Source organism: Harpia harpyja, chromosome Z (genome assembly GCF_026419915.1).
Source record: "Harpia harpyja isolate bHarHar1 chromosome Z, bHarHar1 primary haplotype, whole genome shotgun sequence".
Taxonomy (NCBI): Eukaryota; Metazoa; Chordata; class Aves; order Accipitriformes; family Accipitridae; genus Harpia; species Harpia harpyja.
Window position 1 is genome coordinate 61,663,996 of NC_068969.1, and position 21,729 is coordinate 61,685,724.

Genomic DNA, 21,729 nt, shown 5'->3' on the forward strand with positions numbered 1-21,729 from the left:
TTAATAATTCTCATTGGATTACTGTCTAAGATCTGGACTCCCCTTGAACCCATGGAAACATTTACAATCCATAACCTCTTGCAGCAAGGAGTTCTCCAAGTTCCTTACACAAGAGCCACATCTTTCTGAATATGGTGCCCAGTAGTTTTGATAGATAACTCAATTCGTTGTATTGGAAGAAGTACTGAACAGCCAGTTCTTTCCTACCATCTACAAGATAATTATGTTTCCATGGACCTTTGTGATATCTCCCCTCAGCTGTCCTTTCTTCCAGACTAATGAGACCCAGCCTACTCAGTGCCCCCCGAGACCTCACCGGCTCCAGATATTCATTCATTCATGGTGCCCTCCAAACCTTTCCCCATTATACTATTTCTATTCTGAGACAAGACGGCCAGGACTACTCATTGTATTTAAGATCTGCACAAATCATGAATTTATACAGTGGCATAGTGATGCCATCTAATAATTCCTAGTATCTGATATGCTTTATTGACTGTTACTGAGCAGGGAGGTGACATTTTTGTAGAGCAGGCTCTCACAGCCCCAAGACTGTATCCTTTCTGCCCCCCCCCACCCCCCCGCCTTGAGTAGTATTGGTCAGCGTAAAGCTAATAATTCTAATTTAAGACACTAAAAATGTTGTACCTAGGAACAAGAGTGTCTGCCAGACACCTCTATAGGGATGAGTCAGAAAACTCAGGGAACAGTGGTCCACAAAGACAGAACAAGACCATTACAACAATGTTTGGATCCAGAAAGATGGTGGTTAGTGACCTGACACAGTCTGCTGAGCAGCTGGGCCAGTACAACACATAAACAATTTAATCCAGCACCTCTTTTACTGAAAATGAATAACAAAACCTTAATAAATCAACAATTACTTATTGCTGTATTTGGGATAATAAATTCTTTAGTTTATCAGTAGCTTGTGGCTTCCATAGCATGTTCTTTGAACAGTTTGCCTTTCAGTTACATCCCCTTTCTCTCCTGAACAATAAATTAGCATTCATTTTTCTTTTAAAGGAAAAGAGGGGAAAAAGAGGATATATTACAATTTTTTTCAAAGCAAAAAGAAAAATGCAACATATTTTTGACATATATCTTAAAATAATATGAGGATAACTTTCTCCGCGTGTTAGATGCCTATGCATAAATAATAAAGGATGTTATGTTATTTACAGTGTTACACAATAAACTAAAGAGAGTCTCATTTAACATATAATCCATAAAGACAGTAAATGATGAAAACATCCAAATATGTACAAGATGTATTTACAATAGAATAGAGAATTACAAATGATGATAATTGGCCATGTTCTTTGTCTGCCCTTCTCTGCAGCATTTCATAGGTGCTTTTTTTGTTTCTTACTAGAAGTAAGTCCCAGCTGATGGTAAGTAGCCACACTGCAGGGCCAAGAAGTGGTCAACAGGCTGAGAAGTTTGTCCTTTGAGGAGACACAAGTTTGCTATCCTGGATGCTCAGGAAACTGCTTGCAATGTGTGTGAGAGAAGCAGGGAGATGCAGTGTTGTTGTTTTGGAGGATTGGAAAGAGAAGGAGCTTTCCTGTTTCCCTGATAAAGGCAGTGATTCATCTCTTAAACCTGGGGGTGTTGGGGTGGCTCAAGTGAGGAAGGGAATAGCTGGGCCAAGAGGAGGGAGTAGGTTTTTCTCTGTTACATGAGAACATCTGTGCAGCTGTAGTGATTTACACGAGCTGAACAGGTGGGCTGTACCAGGTTGTGCACAACATTTTCCAGCTATACACGCCTGAAGGAAGCCTTTCATCCTGGAATAATTCCTGCATATAAACACATACACAAGGAAAACTCATGGCTCAAGTTAAATGACATGGAAAGGAACCAGGACAATCTGAACAACTCTGCCACCACTGGAATATTTCCCCCCTCTTCAAAGTACATTTCTCCTTGCCATGACTTTCAGCCAAAAGTTGGCAAGGGTTACACAGTGATGGCTCAAGGATGTTGGGACTGCCTAGCTCAGAGGTCCAGGTAATGAAGCGAATATCCCCAACAGGGGAGCTGGCCTTTCCCGTAGGCACTTGCTGGCTCTGCTCCGTGCTGCTGCAGTCTCCAGCCCCTTGGCCAGCAGAAGTTGGCTGCAGCCTGCCAGCAGAACCTGTGGCCATGTAGACTTGCTAACTTCAGGATGTGGACTTGACTGACACGGAGCACCCTCACAGTGTGCTGAAAGCAAGTCCAGAGGTGAGGGGCCACGTCCTGCTCCCATTTCTGAGTGCCAAGCCAGGGCAACTCCCATAACTCGCTGTTGCATGAATTGTGCTGTAAGGCTGGGTTCTCCCCAAAGACCTAAGGGCTTAGGCAGCCATATCCCCAATTGTATTTTCTTGTTCTTAGGTCCATGTGAAGTCCCCAGCCTAATTTCATGCTTACCCTATAACACACGACTATATGTACCGGGGAGGAGGAGCAGGGACTGCACACCACTTTGAATTTGAGGCACTGCAACAGTAGAGGTGTGACATTTTCCCCTAGACCTACAGTGAATAAATCTCACATGTACAGCTCCCAAGCATGCAATTGCTTTTCTGTTTTATACTGGCCCTCTATATTAACAACAGTGTTAGTAGTCAAATAATTTACTCCACTTCAAGGCAAGTTCCCTTTCCATCCTGATTAATCTGTCAGGGCTATCACAGACACATCAATGAGAGCTGGCCTTGTAGGTGATCTATACTGGAGGAGATTACAGAAGACCTGTGTTATAATCTCTATTCTGCCACTAAAATGAGTGATTTGGGGGCAAATCTCTTGTTCCTCTGCCATCGTTTTTCTGTCTTGTCTGTCCTGTAAGATCTTTGCAGTATCAAGAGACCTTAATGCAAGGATGGATTTTCAAGTGCCTCTGGAAACTCAACAGTGCAAATCCTTTGGAAATTGGTGGTCTGCATTAGGAAAGCCCACCTGGCCCTCTGTACTACCGAGTTGCAGAGTTACTGGGGAAGTGGATGTTCTGCTGAATGGGATTGCAGATAAATAGGCATGACTAAAGGGATGAAAATGAGTATATGGTATCTAGAATTGGTAGAGTGCTTTTGTTTTGGTCTGCAAAGGCAAAGTGTGTTCAAGTACATGCCAGCTAGGGAAAAAATGGCAAAGGAGGCTTAAGTCCAGAGAGTATGTATTTGACAAACTTTGCCATCTCCATAGACTTCTCAAATAAGCAGTGCTATTTCAGCCACCACGTAGCCCAAAGCTGTGCTAGTTTCCTAGCCTTTTGCTTGTACCACCAACATTCTAGCATACAACTTTGTCATCATCTTCTTCCTATACTAAGGGGTTTTTTTTGTTTGGTTGGTTTTTTTCCTGCTGAATCTGGTGGTCAGGTAGACTCACCCATGTTCTTACTAATATGATGTGGTTGATTTGTGCAGTGAGCAACTCACTGATTTTAATCATCCTGATAAACAGCTTCATTTACTAGACTTTGCTTTCAGGTCTCAAATCAATAGGACACCTTGTTCAGCAAAAATCTTAAGTGCATGCTTAACTGTGCATGCGCTGGATGTGTCAATGGAGTCTAGCACGTGCTGAAGATGATAACTTTTGCTGGGATTAGCATAAGCATATGCTTGAACAATTTACTGAGTCAGGACTTTAGTTCCTCAGGTTTACATCTCACAAAATTTTCTTGACTTATTTCTCTTCATTTAACTGGGACCAGGATGTGGCCCAAAGGATGAGTGTAGTTTGACTGAAATTCTTTTTCTCTTGACATGGCTCTTATTTAGAGTCCAGTAATACCTGTAGAACATATGTTCTTATTTTCAGAATCCCCGGAGTCTAGGAAAAACATTTGTTTTCCACATCAATACTGAGTCTATGCTGTGCCAACTGAACACACAACAAAAATCAAAAGAAGAGAAAAGGCAGAGTGACCCTGACTAAACTGATAGGAATTCAGTGCAAAAGAGGCCATTTGTTTCTGTCTGAATGGATGCAACTGGACTGCTCCAGCACTGACAGCATCCTTGTTCATTGCTAGTCAAAGACTTCAAGGCCATCACTGGCTATATAAACACTGATACCAAATTGCCATGCACACTCTGGCTGTAACCCACATAGTGTGCTTGCCTTCATAAATGGGCTTTGCATCAGCCTTGCCTCTTTCACCCCAAATAATGCAGTCAATAAAGGCAAGTAGAAATGAACTCCATACTTCCGCTATGTCCTTCCTACTTCCCTACACTTTTTAACCTTTCAGCAAATCAATTCTTCCCTAAAAGTCATTTCTGTGTCCAAGAGTAACCCTTACTCCAACAGCAGCTCTAACAAAGTATTGCTAGAAGCTTGTCAGGGTTCCTTCTGAGGAGGAGAAGAAATGGGAGAAAACTGAGGGGAAACAAAAGGATAAATCATCTATTAGAAATCAACATTAAAAAATAGAGGTGAAAACTGATTGCACTTTTATTAGTGGCATTTGTTTTCCAGCTAGATCTCTTCCTTGCTTGATTACAGATATCTGCTATTATATTTGCCCCATTAACTTAAACTAATATAAATCTTTTTTTTTGTTTTTTTTTTCTTTTTTTTTCTTTTTTTTTCTTTTTTTTTAAATAGAGTATTGGGTTCAAAGCCTCAGCTAACCTAAACCCATTTTCTAAGGGATTACTAGAACAATTAACATCTGGAAAATAATGACATGGCAGCTCCTAGTGATTACAAGCTGACCTCTGATTAATAATATATTTGGTTTAAAATCACAGTATTACTTTCTTTCTATAAGTAACATTATTTAATGCAGGTTGGCTTTTTTTGTTTTGTTTTGTTTTTTTTTGTTTTTGTTTTTTTTTTTTGTTATCCTGCTGTAATTAATAGTAGCATGCTGTTGGATCTACTATTATCCCAGTGCTCAAAGAAGCAAACCTTTTGGCTGGCAGAGAGCAGACAAAACTCATTTCATATACGGAAAGCAAATAAAACTTCTTATAGAAGAAAATATTTTTGTTGGTTTTTTTTCAGCTTTTTTTTTTCTCTTTTTTTTTTTTCTTTTCTGTGTGTGTATGCATGTGTGTGTGTGTGTGTGTATTTTTTTTTTCTGGTGGGGTGGGTAGTGTGGGAGTGCCATTACAGGGCTTTTTGATCTGGGGATTCTACAACAAGCGACCAGAGGGACTTCTGCAATTCTTGCAAATCATACCTCCAGTCATTATAATGCAGTGCACAAAAAAGCCAGGATAACTGAGGGCTAGAAGGTTTTGCAAAATACTATGGGACAGCAATCATTGTAACTGTACAAAACTTGCTCTTAACGTAACATAACATAAAGGCACCATTGATATCTTTCCCCATTTTTGAAATACTGTAAAAAATTGCTACATATGGCACATAACACATTTGTACATATGTATATTTAATTTATAAAAGTTTTTTTTTCCTCTCCTGTTTTCTATCAGCGGAATTGCTAAAATAAAATAAATTGTTTAATTTAAAGGTGGAATACTTCATTATATAAAATAAAGTTTTACATGTGAATCTATGTGTTTTATGTTTTATACAGCAATAGGGTCTTGGTTAGCTATCACACTGGACAACCTTGCTTGCAACTCTTCTGGTGTGGAGAAGCGATTTGCCGGGTTAGTCCTGCTTTCAGCCAGCCGGTAGGCAGTGGCTGGCTCCAGATTGGTCGCCACGGGGTTCGGTATGCTCAGGAAGGGTGTATCCTCGCCTATTCTTTCATCTTCGGTTTCGGTCTCAGAGCTGCTGCTCTCAGAGCTCGTGTTGGAGTCCATTTCCACCCTGCTGGAAATATGGCCATTGGGCTTTGTTCTTTTGACCCTCCGGCTGTTGGCGAGTTTCTTTGGAGGCTCCTGTGCTGGTTCATACTCCTGCGTGGTCTCATACTCCTCGTCCTCCACTATCCGCAGAGGACTTGGCGGCAGGCTGTTGCTCTCGTGGGCGGCATTGTGGTGGAAGGAGTTGAACTGCTGAAGGTGATGATCATACTTCTCACGTAGTCGTGGTGGGGTCACCAGGAGCAGCGGTCGCTCCTCTTCTACAAAGGGACTCACCGCCACCGATGGGACAGAGATGGTCAAGCTGGAAGCCGGTGGCGACATTTTGGAGGGGCGGGACTTGGGAGAAGTTGGAGTGTGGAAATCAACGGGTGACATGCGAGCTGGTGTGGTCATAGCTGAGACATACCTGAAGAAAAGAGATGGGGAAAGGTTGCGAGCACAGGAGCGGTGGTGACATGTGAACACAGCTGCTCACATGGGCTGGGGTGGAAAAGGCAGGGACCCCTTAAGATCCCTGGCATCCTCACAATCAGCTACCAGGGAAACTTTCCTGTTGCTATTAATCCTGTAAAACTGCTGACTTCTGGGACTCTAGGCAAAAATGTTTGAGAGCAGGAGGAGCATGGCAAAGCCCCCAGGTCCGTTCGCCTCAGAAGAGCCATGGAGGTGCTGTAAATTATTTGCCAGAATAACTTCCTGGAATGACTCCAGGAATGGGATTCAGAGAGTGGGAGGCTGCCAGAAACAAAATGCATTTGCAAGTATTTTCTCAAAAGGAAAACGGCTGCTGCACTTCTGGCAGGATATGACCAGAACTTGGAGTGCACGCAAACAGACAGGAGGAGAGAAAGGAAGGAACCGAGGGACAGTCCTCTTGGGGCTTCACCCTCTTCTGACAACCAGACTGTCTCAGGCTAAAGAGAGAAAGCAAAGTTTGTACAAAATCTAAAGCCAAATTCTGCTGATTTTAATCACTGGGGGTAGTCAGAGGAGGATTTGCAGCACCGTCCCAGCAGCTTTGTGCTGCTCCACTCTTTGGGTGCTAGTTACCCTGGCTGGTAGGTCTACCTATCTGCAAAGAAACATGGTTCGTTATTTGTCATCATGTGGGAACAAATGCTGACAGAGGGGACTGTCTGGCCTAGTGTTCATGATTGCTCTGCAAAATGTGCCCCTATTTCTTCATAAGTTTTGGTGAAAAGGGTAATGGTCAAAGATGATTTCTGAAAATGAAGCTCAGGTGCCAGTACAGAGCTTGTCCCAAAGGAATAGGACAAAAAAATGTGAGACTCTCAGCTGGTTTGAATCAGCAGAGCTCCATGAGATGCTATGAGGTCATGAGGATTCATGCCGGGTGAGGATCTGCCTGAAACCTCTTGATCAAAGGCACAGTGCCCAGCATGACATTTTGCATGGTTTGGCTTTGCTTTTGTTCTTATCCTAAGTTCACCTGCCTGAATTTCATGTGTCCAAATTTAAAATCTTTCTAAGCTGCCTTTCTTACACAGGCCCATTGAGATAAGTTATAAGGCTATGATTGAGGAAGTTATTTACTTTTCCATTAGTGATTTGTCTATCTGAGTCTGAAATTACCAAAATAAATCTGAATCCAACTTTCTTATCCAATCTATGACTCAGTTGCACATATTACACTTGATTAAAACAGAGTTATTGGATAAAAGAGAAACCAGGACAGATCCTGAACTGAGGTGTAGTAGAGTAAATTGATTTCAGTAGAAGCACATTGATTTACATCAACTAAGGAACATAAGAAAGAAGAACAAAACTGTAGTTATGCATGGGAACTAATCAAGTTGGTTGCTAGTGAGAGCAGAGGGCAATTAATAGGTCTATGCATTAGATGAATGAAGCCATTCTTTATTTTTCCTTCCATGAGTGAACTTTTCATCCCTTTCACATTTTTAAATAGGCATTGTCTGAAAAAATGAAGCCTTTCAACTTCCCCAGCTGGTACAGTGTTGGATGTACATCTTCTTGACACACTGGATTTTAGCTAAACTGATTCAGTTAATGCAGTGTTAATTAAATGTGTTCAGCATACTGTGCACGCTTCCATCAGTGTCAAGTTACTCATACTGGGGTGTTGTGCATTCACACATTTCTGGTGTATTCCCCCACATCGTAATGGGCCAGTGCTAACAAGCTGCTGTCCATGAGCTGGGGCACAGGAGCCGAATACATGCAGCTCTAGCCCATCCCAAAATGAAGGTTAAAAGGCGATAGATTTATCCAGCTTCATGGTCAACAAAAGGTAAACAATACTGGCTCAGTGAAAGGGGATCAGAGTGTATCCATGGCCAGCCAACAAGCATTAACTTGTTACATGCTGCGAACTTCATCATAGAGTCCAGCCTTTTGTGCAGAGATGGCGGGTTTTGATCTTCTCTCCTGTAAGATGGCTAAGGACTTTCTAAAATACAGGTGCTTGGGTCTTCTGCTTGTGTAAACAGGTGTCAGTGCATGAGATCCAACAAATGGATGGGGTAATGCAAAAGACCCTATCTCAATGTCCGTTCTATTTAATTTCAAAATTGTGAAGTAGCTGGGGGACTGGAGGGTGGAGGGAGCACAGCCTTGATCTACCATTTCAAAGCATAGCAACATTTGATGGCTTCAGGAAGTAATTTGTCAGCTCATACATTCCTTTATGTTTCAGAGTCATTTTTAGTTGCAAATAACTCTCATTTTCCCCCTTATATACACATACACGCAATCCATCTCAGAAATAATCTGCCATGTATTTCCTGCTTGCTAAAAATAGATAAGGCCTAATTTAATGCCCAGGGAACTATCTTCTGCATTACAAATTCACGGTCATTTCAGGCACAGGCTAGGCCATCAATGCCTGGTGAATTATCACAGAAATGTTGCTGCTTTTCACTTGTAGCATAATCTTCAAGAAACACAATAATTGATGAAATGCCTTCTTTCTTCTCATCGAAACAGAAAGGCACACGCTCCTTTCCCCCCTGCTAAAATCTGAACAGCTCATATCAGACTGATGCTCTGTGGTGTCCCAGGTAATGTGGGAAGACAGCGTGAATGATCTTCGCTTCTCACATGCAGATGCCCAAATATACTAAGCTGTAATACTCACCATCAGTGGGCATGTGGCCCTGCATCCTGGACAGTTCCCAGGCAGGAGACAATGCGGTATTTACTTCTATAGGTCCTGATCCAGCAAAGCACTTAAGCACATGCTGACCTCTACCCACGTGAGTAATCTCGCTGATTTCAATAGGGCTACTTGCATGATTAAAAGTTAATCTTGTTGAAGTGCTCTACTGGATTGGGGCCATGGCTGTTTATGTCATGTAAGCCACATATCTTGAAATTAAATTCCATGCTAAATTACATATAACTTTGTTATAAGGAGAGAGCCAGTTCACCATCCTTAGTTGTCCTACAGGCCTTGTTCAGAGAACCCTTAGCCATCGTGCCTTATCCTGCTGCTAAGCAATTGTTCTTTGTGTAGCACAGGGAGTACCACAGAAATGGCTTTTGCTGTACTTGCACATTCATTTTTCTGGAAACCTCAATTTGTCTCCTACACAACTCGGCCTCCTTGGGGATTGCCTGGCTGCATTTTTGACATCATGGACATCCCACAAGATCAAAGTCCTTGTGATTTCACAATGCTCAGAGAATTGGTCCAGTAACCCTTTGCTTTCCTTTTCTTCTGCCTCTGACTGTTGGGAGCAAAGCTCTCTTTAAATGTCTTGTTTCTTCTCAGTCTTTCTTTTGCTACTCTGGGGCCATCCCATGCTCTTGAGATAAAATCCTAGCCTAAAGCTGAGAAGACTTTTTCAGTAAAAGTTTTCTTACAACTGATGCACTTCAAGGCAAACTCTAAGTACTGATGAACCAGTCTTTTCAGAGAAAAAATTACTTAGTTGGAAAACTCCTGGCCAGCTTTATTTCTAACTACTCCTGATTTAATAATGAGCTGGGTTTTTCTGGCTTGCACTTTGTGTTCCTTGCTAATAAATTGTCAAGGGGAAATTTTGTAGGAGATAATGGGTTTAGGAGCTGGAATCCCCCAGAAAGTAGGTAGTGGCAGAATTCCTATACTGCTTAGGAGTCCTTAGTGCCCTCCTATGGTTCAATACATTGCTTTCTCCCCACCTTTTGTGTCTCACAAAATCCCTCAGTTTTCTCGCTTCTTCTAAGAAACTGATAATTAGGCAAAGATCCGTTCTTACTTTACAATGGAAATTACTGACAAATGACTTCAGTGGAGCTTATCCAAATGTGAACTCCTGGCTATTAGGAATAAATCCAGCAGAGGCAAGAAGGGAAGCAATGCTTTTGGTAGACTTTAAAATACTAGCAAGCTCTCCACCTTTATGAATGAGGAGATGTACTCTGTAGATGAACAGCTGCACTGTTGGGTTTCTTCCTGTGCTCCCAAGCTTTGAAACCATCTGGGGATACCAGGCCTTGCCAGCTGAAAACAATGAGGTGGTGTGTCTTACCTTTCACTGTGAGGAGAGTCTCGGTAGGAGTCAGGGGTTTCTCTCGCATGCCGGAGGAAGCTGTTGCCTTCTCGTGGCCCACTGATGCCGTTGAGGCGGCCCCGGGGCCCCACTGGGCTGGTGTGCCTGCTGTTCTCCATGGAGGAGCTGACGAGCACTGAGTGGCTTTCGGAGAGGATGCTTTCGGTGTGGCCATTACTCCAGCTGGAGAGCAGCAACCAGGAAAGGAGAGGAAGGAAGGGGAGCATGAGAGGATTGTTTTGTGGCAAATGCAGATGAGCTGAAGTTTAGCCAGGGGAAAGGAAGGGCTCTGTTGCCACTCAGGATGTGCAGCATAACATTTGGGTTGGTAACCGGGGCTGCAGAGTTTTGTGAATTGTATGAATCCACATGCATCAAGACGATTTTGAATGTGTGTATAAAAGGAGAGGGAAGGAGGGCTTTCCAGTCACCAGGACTGTCGCTGATTTAGCAATTGCATATACTAAAATTCACTGTAACGGTATTGGAATGCCATTCAGTCAATAAAGCTCTTTGTAAATTCCTGGAAAGATCATTAGTTAGGTGACATGACATCAAATATTGTTAGCCTTAAAATGAAAACACTACAAAGGGAGCATAGATTTTTCTGGGTTTGTTTTTTTACACATCTTTTCAGTTTTGCAACAGCAACATATCAGATATTACAGGTGCTGTTTTCCTTCCCACTCCAGTACCTGTGGCTGGGTGTCTGGGTGACCGTCACGGAATGATGTGTTGTTGAGGTGTAGTGGCTCGTAGAAAATGATGTCTCTGTTTCTCGCTCGATGACATGCTCACTGGAGATTACATTTTTTGAAACGTACTGCTGAAAAAACCCAGACAAACCGCAGGTTTACAAACTGTAATTCACAGCACATTTGCAGACATAATTTCCAGTCCCTCCCCCCTTCCCCCCAAGTCACAGTTTTTCACACGTGCCAAAGCACAAACTTTGTCACTTAAGTACAGACAGAAAGCACAGTGACACACTCAAGCACTTTCATGTACACCTCTGCGTACATACCCCATCTAAACTCAAAGTAGGAGGAAACAAATGAGGAAATTAGCAAAGGTGTGCCTCCCAATCAGGCTATAAACAACACACATATTTAACAAGGGATGAGAAGTCCTCATGGATAGGGACCTGGAAAGGCAACCCCCCCTTTACTACCAAATGCATCAGAAAAACTATTCTCTGATGGAGAAGACAGCAGTAGTTAACAGTAGCAATGGTTCATTGCAGGCTAAGAATCTGGGCAGGAAATGGCTATTTTCAGTGCCCATGGATGCCGCACCAGGGCAGACCTATTCATCAGGGAATGATCTGCAGAATGGGCCAAAGCCTCCTGAGATGGGGCTGGAGGTGTGCAGTGCCCAACCTCCCTCACAGCTTTCGTCTGGAGCCCCCCCAATGCTGTTGCTGGTAGGACTGTCCACTCTCCTCAGTGGGCACTCCTGGTTTCCCCTGTCTTAATTATCTGACCACAGATTCAGGTCCTTTGAGGGGAAATATTGGAAGCTGAGCTCTTCTGAAAAGGTGTCTTGGCCTTAACCAAGGGCAGTGGGAGTGCTGCCATTGACTTAGCGGAGCCAGGGCTCACCCCTGCAACGAGCTGGCATGAATATGTACAGTGATGGTGGAGCAGGAGAGCAGGGATGGCTCGAGGTGGCAGGAAGCTGACATTCTCTGTGGGCACCAGGCTTCCCTGGGAAAGGGAGGAGAGGAGGAAGCAGCAGCATGAGCCCTGGCCTCTAAGGCCAAGGGGCTTGGCTAAGGGGTTAGTTGAAGAGTAACTCTGCTCTCCTCTGACAAATGGCTGGGGGATGCTGGTAGAGTATCTGCCCCAGCCCTGTGTCCTCAGTCATTGCTACTGTCCAGGTGAGATCTTCATTCAGACTTCTACCCCTGAGTTCATAGCATCACATTCCTGATCCGAGGGGGCTGTCCCTGCTCACCAACCATCAGGCCAAGGGCAGTAGGAAGAGCAAGACATGTGTTTTAAGAAATTGATCCCTACAGCACTTGGTCCTGCTGTAGAGCCATTAGTATTTTTTTCTGAGGCATTTTTCTTGCTTTTGGTGTCCTAGATCCACAGGCACAGCTGCAGCACTGCAGCATGCCCCAGTATACTGGCCACCTGCAGAAACGTATCTAATTTTACTGCATATTTTTTGCAAAGTCCCTAACTGTTTCTGGGTGGAGAAAGCAAAGAGAATTCAGTCACCAGCCTGCAGCAGATAGAAGTTTAAAAGCTGGGGGGTGAGCTTTGTTGTGGCACTGGCAGCCTAGGCAGTAAAACCTACGTTCACCAGCTGGACATTATCCGGTGGCGGGTTGGGGTGGTGTGGCCCATTGGCCAAGTTCATCACATTGTTCCTTTCCGAGCGCAGGCTCTGTCGAATGCGGTCATGTAACTTTTTCCTCTGCTTCCTGTGCATGAAACACGGAAATGATTTTAATAGACAAAGGGAAAGCAGCTGCACCTTTCAGCATGTTGATGATGATGATAATAATATAACATTGCTTTTTTTGCCAGCACTTTCCCCATAGCTGCAAGATCTCAGAGTAACTCTGAAGACCGCAGGTCTAATTGCAGCTGGAGCTGTGGGGACCTGCAGAGGGGGAAGGATGTGTGGGAACCCTTCCAGGAGTCAGCAGGCCACAGAGGGACAGGAAAAAGTGCGAGGAAGAGAGAAGCCATTTCTAAACCATGTTCCATCTCAGGAGGAGCTCTTTTCTGCACTCAGAAGGGAGGGGGGAGAGATTTTAACCCAGCCATCCTGACACCCTCACTGCAGCCACAGCCAGGTTTCTGACAGCCCACCACATTATGCTTCTCCATTCACCACAGGGAGTCAAGGTGGCTTTGCCTCAGAGCTTGCTTGCAGCCATTGGAAAACACGGCGAGTGCCACAATCTTTGTGATGAGGCAGCTACGCTTTTTTTTGTGGGATTTGTCCCCTACCTCAACAGTGCAATTCAAATACGTAAATCTGTTAAAGAAGTCAAAGCTGCAGAGGAAGCCCCAGAAATCCAAAGTGAGTGTGTGGGTGAGGTATGCCTGAGCCTGCAGCCATCCTGGCAGCTCTGGAAGGTTTTGTTACAGCAACATCAGATTAACTCTGGAACCTAATGATTACCAGGTGGATGCCAGGGCTGCTAATGCATTCAGTAGAACCATCCATCAAGCACATGTACTAATAGCATGGTCTCTGGCTGACTTGGATGCTTCTACTGTGCCTTGTCCTCAGCTGCTCCTTCCCCAGTTGCTAATCCTTCCAGCTCTCCTCAAGAGAACTTTTCAGGAGATCATTACAGGCTGTCAGTAACAAAACTTGCAGCATAGTAAAACCTGGCACTGTGAAGGCCACGCAGAACACACTAAATAGAACACCAAAATAAATAACCGAGGAAAGAGCTATTCAATTTCAGACTTAATTTATCAATATTCCCCAGTTTTTTCTGATTATACTGGAGAACTTCCACCATCCTGCCACAGAATCCAGGGAAATGAAAGGAGGATGCAGGCTCCAGTGCACTTCAGAGTGCATATGACCTTGGCTGTGGCAAGAACTAAAATACACACAATTCCCTAAGCTGTGTGCAGAAGTGCAGATACTTTTGGCAGGGTAGGACAGTGTAAGATATAACCATTTTCAATCCTGTTTTGAACTCAAGGGGACTATTCCAAGCTTTCCAAAAAGGAGAAGGGAGGGAAAACAATAAATATGTTGAAGCTTGATAGCCAGGGAAGCTTAAAGACAAAGAAAACATGACTTGACACACTGCATTTTACATATTTTCTCTGTGTGTATGTGCCTGGATAGTGGAAGACGTTTAATTTATGTCCCTTGACATGAATGGTATAAGCAGACATGGCTGCCTTGCAAATGCTCCTGTCTCAGCAGGACACAGTCCCTGTCCACATAGGCTTTGTGTTTGGAGGACAACCAGACATCATCTCAGGACACACAGGTGGTTAAGGCTGGTGGAGAGTGCAGCACCAGGAGATATCTGAGCAGCTATCCAAAGACCTGCCTGGGCTGAAAAGCAACACGGACAAGGGTTTAACTTGATTTCACTGCACCCCTTCATGAGACTTGGAGACCATGGCAGCTGAGGACAACCCAAGTCCCCTGACATGGTAGAGAAAGTGGGTTCTAGAGGGAGTTCAAGTTCATCATCTATGGGTCTGAGATCCTGGCACATACTGCCTGGGAATCTGTCCCTAGGAAACACATTACTTCCCACCTTTAGTGATCAATGTATTCACATTTTGCATGCTTCCATGTGCGCCGTTTGTCCTCTAGTAAAAGGACACTAACTAAAAAAAGAAATTACTCCAGGAAGCTGAGAAGAAAGAATACTGGGAAAGCTAATGTGTACCTCACTTATTCTGAGAAGCCTTTCCCTTAACATAAATGATTTGCAAATAAAGCACCTCTGAGTTAAGACTCAGTGTCAAAGACTTTGCCTTCGCATTTGACCAGCAGTATCTCTTGCAAAGAGACCAACGAAATCTAAGCCATTATATTTTATTTAGTGTGTTCTCCTAACACCATTCCAGGATTTTCCCGTTTCTTGGTTTTCCCCTATTAGGAGGAAAGAGCATGTGGGGAACATCTCACAGATAGCAGTCTGGCATTACTGCTGCATTTGGAGGGCCTTGAACTGGCAGCTCACTTTCACTTTCATCAGCTGTGTTTGAAAACATTTCACTTTTGGCTGGCAGTGATTGCTGATGTCTGGGACAAACCGTGACAAAGCATCCAGAGTCCTGATGGATTCTGGGAGCTCTTTATATAGAAAACCATACTTGAGGACCCCGACTAAATGTTTGTTGAAATTCATGGGGATGTCTTGGCTGATTTCGATGAACTTTGGACCAGGAAATCGTTCAGCTGCCCTGGCTTGCCAGTTGTAATTTCTAAAAGTAGTAATTGATCTGATTCTTTATTACTGTTTCAGTCGTTCCCCACTGACCACTGGCACAAGGTTGTGGGTCGGAGCAGCGTGTGTGTGTGTGGCTGGACTCTCACGGGGGGGGGGGGGGGGGGGCGGGATGATTCCCCCCCCCTTTTAACACATCTATTATTGCTGGGGCTTACAAGGAAAACCAACAACCCAACTGCCAATCAGGCCCTGCAACAGTAAATCAGGTTTATACAAATGTGGAAGATTTATGATAAGGGTTCTCTGTGTTTTTGTGGGGAGATTTATAAGAGCAACCAGAAGTTTTGGAAGCACAAATCCTGCTGATGTTCAGTGTAATTTATGGTCCAGAGTGCCTCATGTGTGTTTGAGAGTCACCCCCACTAATTTACAGAGACTCACAGAATGCATTTCAGTGCCTACTTTTGCACTGGGAGCACTTTCACATTCAGTTCTTTGGCCTTTGGTGTTTAGTAACTTTTAGCACCATTAATCTTGCCTCAATCTTTGAACACAAACAAACTAGGCTGATACGTAAAATTTACTGCTGCAGAGCAACATGATTCCAGTGTTGGGGTTTGTTCCTTTCCAGTTGGGGAAACCAGCTGGAATGGGTGATAGACAAAGAACTGCAAGAACTGCAAGTCAGTGAAATTTGCTCAAGTCACATTTGAAGGGTGAGAAACCTTTCAGATAGCTGTCTTATCTTTGCACTACTGATGGACATGGGGATCTGCACCCGTTTGGCTGGGACCAGAGCACCCTGGCCACAGGTTTGTCTCTTCAGCTCACCTCTGGAGAAACCCATATACAATGCTATGCTCAGAGGAGTAGAAGCTACAGTCAACTGGGAAGGCCCTGACCAACAACCATAGATATAAAAAAAAGAAGAGAAAAGTTTACTTGGTTTTGCAGTAGGCCACCACACACATGATGCCAACTACTAGAAGGGCAATGCAAATGCCAGTTATGGTCAGCACCCGTTTCTGGTACAGTTCCTCAGCTTCTAGAAAGGGACAAAAACAGAGAAGGTCACAACATGGGAGAATGGCTAGGCAAGGAGCACACAGGCAACAGCTGGCATGCTACAAACCACTGCACAGATTCACACAGCCACACAGAATCACAGCCACCACACTTCAGGCAGACTCATTATTGACTGCAAGGAGAACAGGACTACACCATAAGCTCTTAACACAGTACTGGGGACAAGCAATCATTCGTACCATTACAGTCAAAAGCAATTTTTTTTTTGTCTAAGTCAACAACCAGAATAACTAAGAAACAACTTCACAACTGACAAACACTCAGCATTTGCTGGAAATAAAAATGCAATGCACTAAGGTAATAACATGAATTTGCAAATGCTGTGGAAGTTTTACTCTGCAAAGACAGCTGGAATGAAGGCCAATTTTATGGGCCTTAAGATAAATTAATTTTCTTATTATCTCTTTTGGATTGTTTTCATATCCAATGTCCCTCTGCCCCCATGTCAATTTATATCTCAGTTGTCTTTACAGATAGATTTCAAAATATCCTTCTACATTTGAGACAAGAGCTTGGCTTGTAATTATATCACCAATGGAAATGAAGACAAGTTTTGAGCTCTGGTCATAAAATTCAGACTCTTTCTCCAGTGGTCCTCCAAAACCACAGCAATATCAACAGCCAGCAGTGCCTTGTATCAGAGAAATGTTGGGTTTCTACTTGCATCTCTTTGTGTCCAGCAAAGGAACTGTTCTATCTATCTAGAGCAGCAGCTTGCTCAGTGATGACAACTTGTTACCGATCTCATTCATCAGAGATATTTCACTATTATAATGATGTTAGTAGCACTGGTAATGTTTGGGTTGGAGCTACCCATGCATTCCAGCCTCACTCATGCTTGGCAGAGAGCATCACTGCGTGCTGTGCTGGGGAAACATTATGTAAGGAGTGCTGAAACAGAGGCGCGTTCTGTATTGACACTTTATGGATGTGGATTTGCATTCCTGCTTTTAGGACAAAAATGGGTGTCTAGCTTTTCTTAAGTCTTGGTTTTGATTAAGCAGACAGCCCAGAAAACTTGCTCTGGAGGATCCAGACCAGACGGTGGCCTTTAGTCAGACTGCAATATTGACCACAGTCGCAATACCAGTAGATGATTAAAAAAAAATGAACGAATAAAAGCTGCACAGCTTTGTACTACCTTTGGGATAATTGCCAGCATTATTCCTGCTGGAAGGGACTTGCATGAACACCAAAGGTCTGTGGGGCAATTCACCAGGAGGTACAGAGATGCACAACGGTCCCTCACATGTGCCATGAGTCTCTGTCCATCCTGAAATGATGCGCTGTCATAAATGTCATGCTGGAAAATGCTCCCTACTGAAGAGGGAGCAATCCTTCCTCCAATGTCTTTCCTGGGCTTATCTAGTTTAGTTTTAAAGCTGCTGTGGGAAAATGGTAAATATTCCATGCAACAAACCACAAAGCAAAAAGAAATCTTAATTTCTCTGATACAATGCACCTTACCATGGAATGAATTTGTCCTACAAGCCAAACCCATTGTAAACCAAAACACCAGCAAACAGGTCATGAGCACTGTCAGACAAAATTAATAACACTGATTATAACCAAGGTGGGGGGCGGGGCGGGGGGGCGGGGAAGAAGTGAGTTCAGTAAAACTAGGAGGCTGCAAAAATGTATTAAAGAAAACAAAAATATAACTCCAAGAACAGAAAGTCAAAAAAGGTAAGGAAGAAAGGGTTGAAGTTCCAAACAAAATGAAACGAAACCAAACCAAACCAAACCAAACCAGGACAAAGAGAAAAAGAGGAAGGTGAAATATAGGGAAAGACAGGGTTAAAGGGTTGAGAAGTCAACTGCAGGCCTGGCACAGCATGCTTGATACTGGAAAAAACAGAGTGAAGAAATGCTTGGGGACAAAAAAAAAAGGCTGAAGCAGAGTGTGAAGGGATTTCTCATACAGCATAACTCCTCGCCTAGGCTAGTTAGTGGCACTTAATCCCCTTCCCATTTTTGCCCCTTCTGAAAGCGCTTATTAGTTAGCCATGGGAATGGTGTATCACAAGGATGTCACAGGAAACAGGAGAATTGTGCTAAGCAATTTAAGGGCAAATTTTAAATGCTTTGAATTATTCTTTTTTCTTTTGTTCATGCTGTCAGCTGTTAGCTTGTGAAAGCAAAATGAATAAGGATGTATCAACCCGTTTTTCTTGGAGGGGAAAGGAGAGGAGGAAGAAGATTAATTAACAGTGGAAAGTCTGCTTGGTTGTTTATACTCGGGAAGAAATTGCACAGACTCCAGGAGGCCCACTCCAGGCTGAGGCTGTTTTAAATGAGCTGGGCGGCTGGCCAGTGATGGGTCTGCTAAGGCTGCCAGTGGGTTGAGGCTTGTTGCTTGTGTGTTGCACGCCCCTGGGCTCTCACCCACTGCAGGGGAGGGGGGTGCAGCAAGGGAACAGGGCGGTGGGTGCAGCCCTGAGCAGTGCTCCTTGCACTGGCATGTCTGCTGGGACTGTAGGTCTTGAGAGACACAGAGAGGTAAACCCCAGAGTCTGCTTTCATTGCCTTAATTCCCCCCTGTGCCCTTCGAAATGAGGCCCGTAGGAAGATCCAGCTTGACATGGTGTGCATGAACGGTGGTGCCACCATGCCCTCCCTCAAGCCACGAGGGGAATGGCTGCCTGGGAAGGCAGAGGCCTCCGGGCATATCTTGCCTAGTAAACCCACAATCTCCCATGTAAACCTGGCTGTGCTCCTGGCTGACAGGGTCTCCCTGCCTGGGACAGCAGGGACCGACTGGGGGATGTCCGGGTGTCCTGTGGGGATGGGACAGGGATCCTGGCCATGGATCTGGAGGTGGCATGGTGCCTCATGATGAGCCTTGGCCTCTCTGTTTAAGGCCAGAAGAGTTTGTGAAGCAGGGACTGAACTGCAGCGGGGCCCTTGCAGTTATACTGGGTCTCACCCCAAAACTGCCCTCTCTTTCTGACCAGTGTTAACATTTACAGAGCCAGTTAATGATGCCCAGCCAAATCACACGTGCTGTGTTTGCAGTGGTCATTGAACTAGCTTGAAAAAAATAATACCAGCCTTAGGGAAAAATCCGTAGAGAAAAGTATGTGCAGTGAGAATTTAGAAAACGTTTTAGCCTGTAAAGTATTAAAAATCATTTGAATACATTTTTTCCCCCTGCATAATGCTAGGAAAATCAAATCAATGTGAGACTTAAGTCAAGATATTAAATCCCTCTATGTGCAGCCTTTTGAACATGCACATTATGCAATTAATTTCACATCATCCTAATTTATACATAATTGATGACATATATGGTCTTAAATTTGCTCTGTTTTAAAGTTTTTCTTCTTACAGGTCTCCGGGGATTTTGAAAAGAATTTCATTCCAAGAGGTGGTTCCGCTGACGTAATTTCATATATAAAGCCAAATTTGCAAGTCAGTTTTCTAAAGGATTTTAATTTAATTCCTCATATGTTAATGTAGCCATATATCTTCTACCATGATCTAGTACTTATGAGTGAGAATTAATATTACCTTGTGATAATAATAACAATAAGCTGGGTTGTGAGAGATTTTTTAAATTTGGACTTGTAATGGGTTTTCCACAGTTCACAGCTTAAGCTAATGACATTTTGTGGGGGCATTTTTAATAAGAACATGAACTAAAACTGTGTGAAAAGCATCACTGGCTGTTTTTTCTCATTTGCCTACAATTTTAGGAGGTTCCAAACTAAAACTGACCTGAATTCCAGGCTAGTCTATTCAAGAGATGCGTTATTTGTGTCCTTGATTACTAAATTTTAGTCAGATAAGTACAGTCTATTCATGAAGAGGACTTACAAGACCTATTTCTATTATATTTAAGCTGAAGTGTAAAAATAGTACCCACTGCCATTATTCTTGGTTGGGTCCAATATGAGTTTGGTATTAGAAATATTGAATATATTTGCTGACTTGAGGATCTGGAGTCTAGCTGTAAACCTTTACTTCAGTTCACTTCTAGTTTACAGACCTAGAAATTAATGTATATATGCATACCATTTACACATATGTATATGCATCTGATTTACATACCTAGCTGTGGGTTTAGACATAAAACTTTACTTGGAAACCAGAGCTTAAAACTGCAAATCTGCAGAATTTTAAGTGGCCATAACAGTTTATCTTTTTTTACAGCCTAGTTAGTCATTTTGCTTAATGCTTACAGTGTTTCCAAAATCCATCAACCCTAGAAGAACTTAGCAAAAGCAAATGTCAAAACAGTCAAAATTACACAGCAGAAAAACGAATGTACACTATGTTATGAATACTTCAGTAATTACTAGAACTCCTTAGGTCTGGAATATCCTATCACTAGTATCATTTTAGTGACCTGATCTCTGCTAACATTTTGACAAGGGTTGTTGTTATAGCTGTATGATCCCTTCTAAAGCATAAAGAAATTGGTTAGGAATTGAAAAGGGGAGGTGGAGAAAAAAATAAAAATGGGTTTATCTCTCAGGCTCTAAAATCTGTAGGCTAAAAGGAATGATTGGTCCATACCCATAAATTCAATCCCAAGATGCTCTGCCAATGCAGAAAGTTGACAAAAAAAGAAAGAAAAAGGAGAAAGTTTCAGAAAAGAGCAATACACTGTACTCAAAAATAAATCATATATGAGAATTACAGCTATTCTGTGTCTGCATGTGAAATATAGGGCAAAGGGGCATGTGGTTACATGGGCAGTGCTCAAGTGTGCCTCTGTAAGCTACATGACCAGACCTTCTACAAGGGTTACACACCAAAATACATATGGGGGATCTGAACAGCCACAGAGCAGGGAATGCTGCAGGAACCATTAACCCTTAAAAACCTGACTGAGATGAAGGGGGCTATGGCTTGATGACGCCATGTGAAACAGCTGATTGTTTTTAGATGGGACCACGAGAGCACAGGGACGCATTACAAGGGGCAGCTTTCCCCTGCAAATGGGTCATGCATTGCCCTTCCTTCTGGCCCTGCTCCTGTTCCCAGCATGCGGATCTTTGCTCTTGTGGGTTGCTACCTGGAGGTGGCTGGGACTGTTTGCTCAGCAGTGGGAGCCCTTCTCAGCTTTGCAAACTGACTGCAGCAGGGCTCTCATTTCTGGAGAATGAGGAGCCAACCCCTTTTACCCTGCCTTTGGGCTGCACTGCCTCAGACCAACACTTGCTGGCTGGCTGGATGCACCCTGGGGTGCAGGGGCTGATACTGCTTACATGGATCACCTGCCTAAATTAGCAGCCAGGCCCCAGCAGCCAGGGGAGAAGAGGAACACAGGTTTCCCCCCAGCAGGTACCCTAGAAGACACTTCCCACAGGGCCAATACCATAACCATGGTAGTTCTTACTTTCTTTATCTTTGTGTGCTGTGAAATTTAAATCCAGTCCTAATTTTCTGACAAAATGGATATTTTATGTAGTTTGTACACATGGGGAATGCCAATTCTTTCCTGTTA

General features: G+C 43.5%; 1 protein-coding gene across 12 annotated transcripts in view; it reads right to left on the reverse strand.

Moving 5' to 3' along the window:
• Positions 1–5,041: 5,041 nt before the first annotated feature.
• Positions 5,042–21,729, reverse strand: part of NRG1 (neuregulin 1) — a 184,996-nt gene continuing 168,308 nt past the window's right edge. For 7 of the 12 annotated variants that reach the window (XM_052778033.1, XM_052778031.1, XM_052778028.1 and 4 more), the window contains 6 exons: positions 20,796–20,819; positions 16,134–16,236; positions 12,602–12,728; positions 10,993–11,123; positions 10,277–10,480; positions 5,042–6,186 (listed from right to left, as the gene is read on the reverse strand). In XM_052778033.1, coding sequence (XP_052633993.1) covers positions 5,535–6,186; positions 10,277–10,480; positions 10,993–11,123; positions 12,602–12,728; positions 16,134–16,236; positions 20,796–20,819 — 1,241 coding nt within the window. In that variant the 3' untranslated portion in view covers positions 5,042–5,534. The remainder of the gene's footprint in view (positions 6,187–10,276; positions 10,481–10,992; positions 11,124–12,601; positions 12,729–16,133; positions 16,237–20,795; positions 20,820–21,729) is intronic. The other 5 variants (XM_052778027.1, XM_052778035.1, XM_052778030.1 and 2 more) reach the window with 3 other exon arrangements.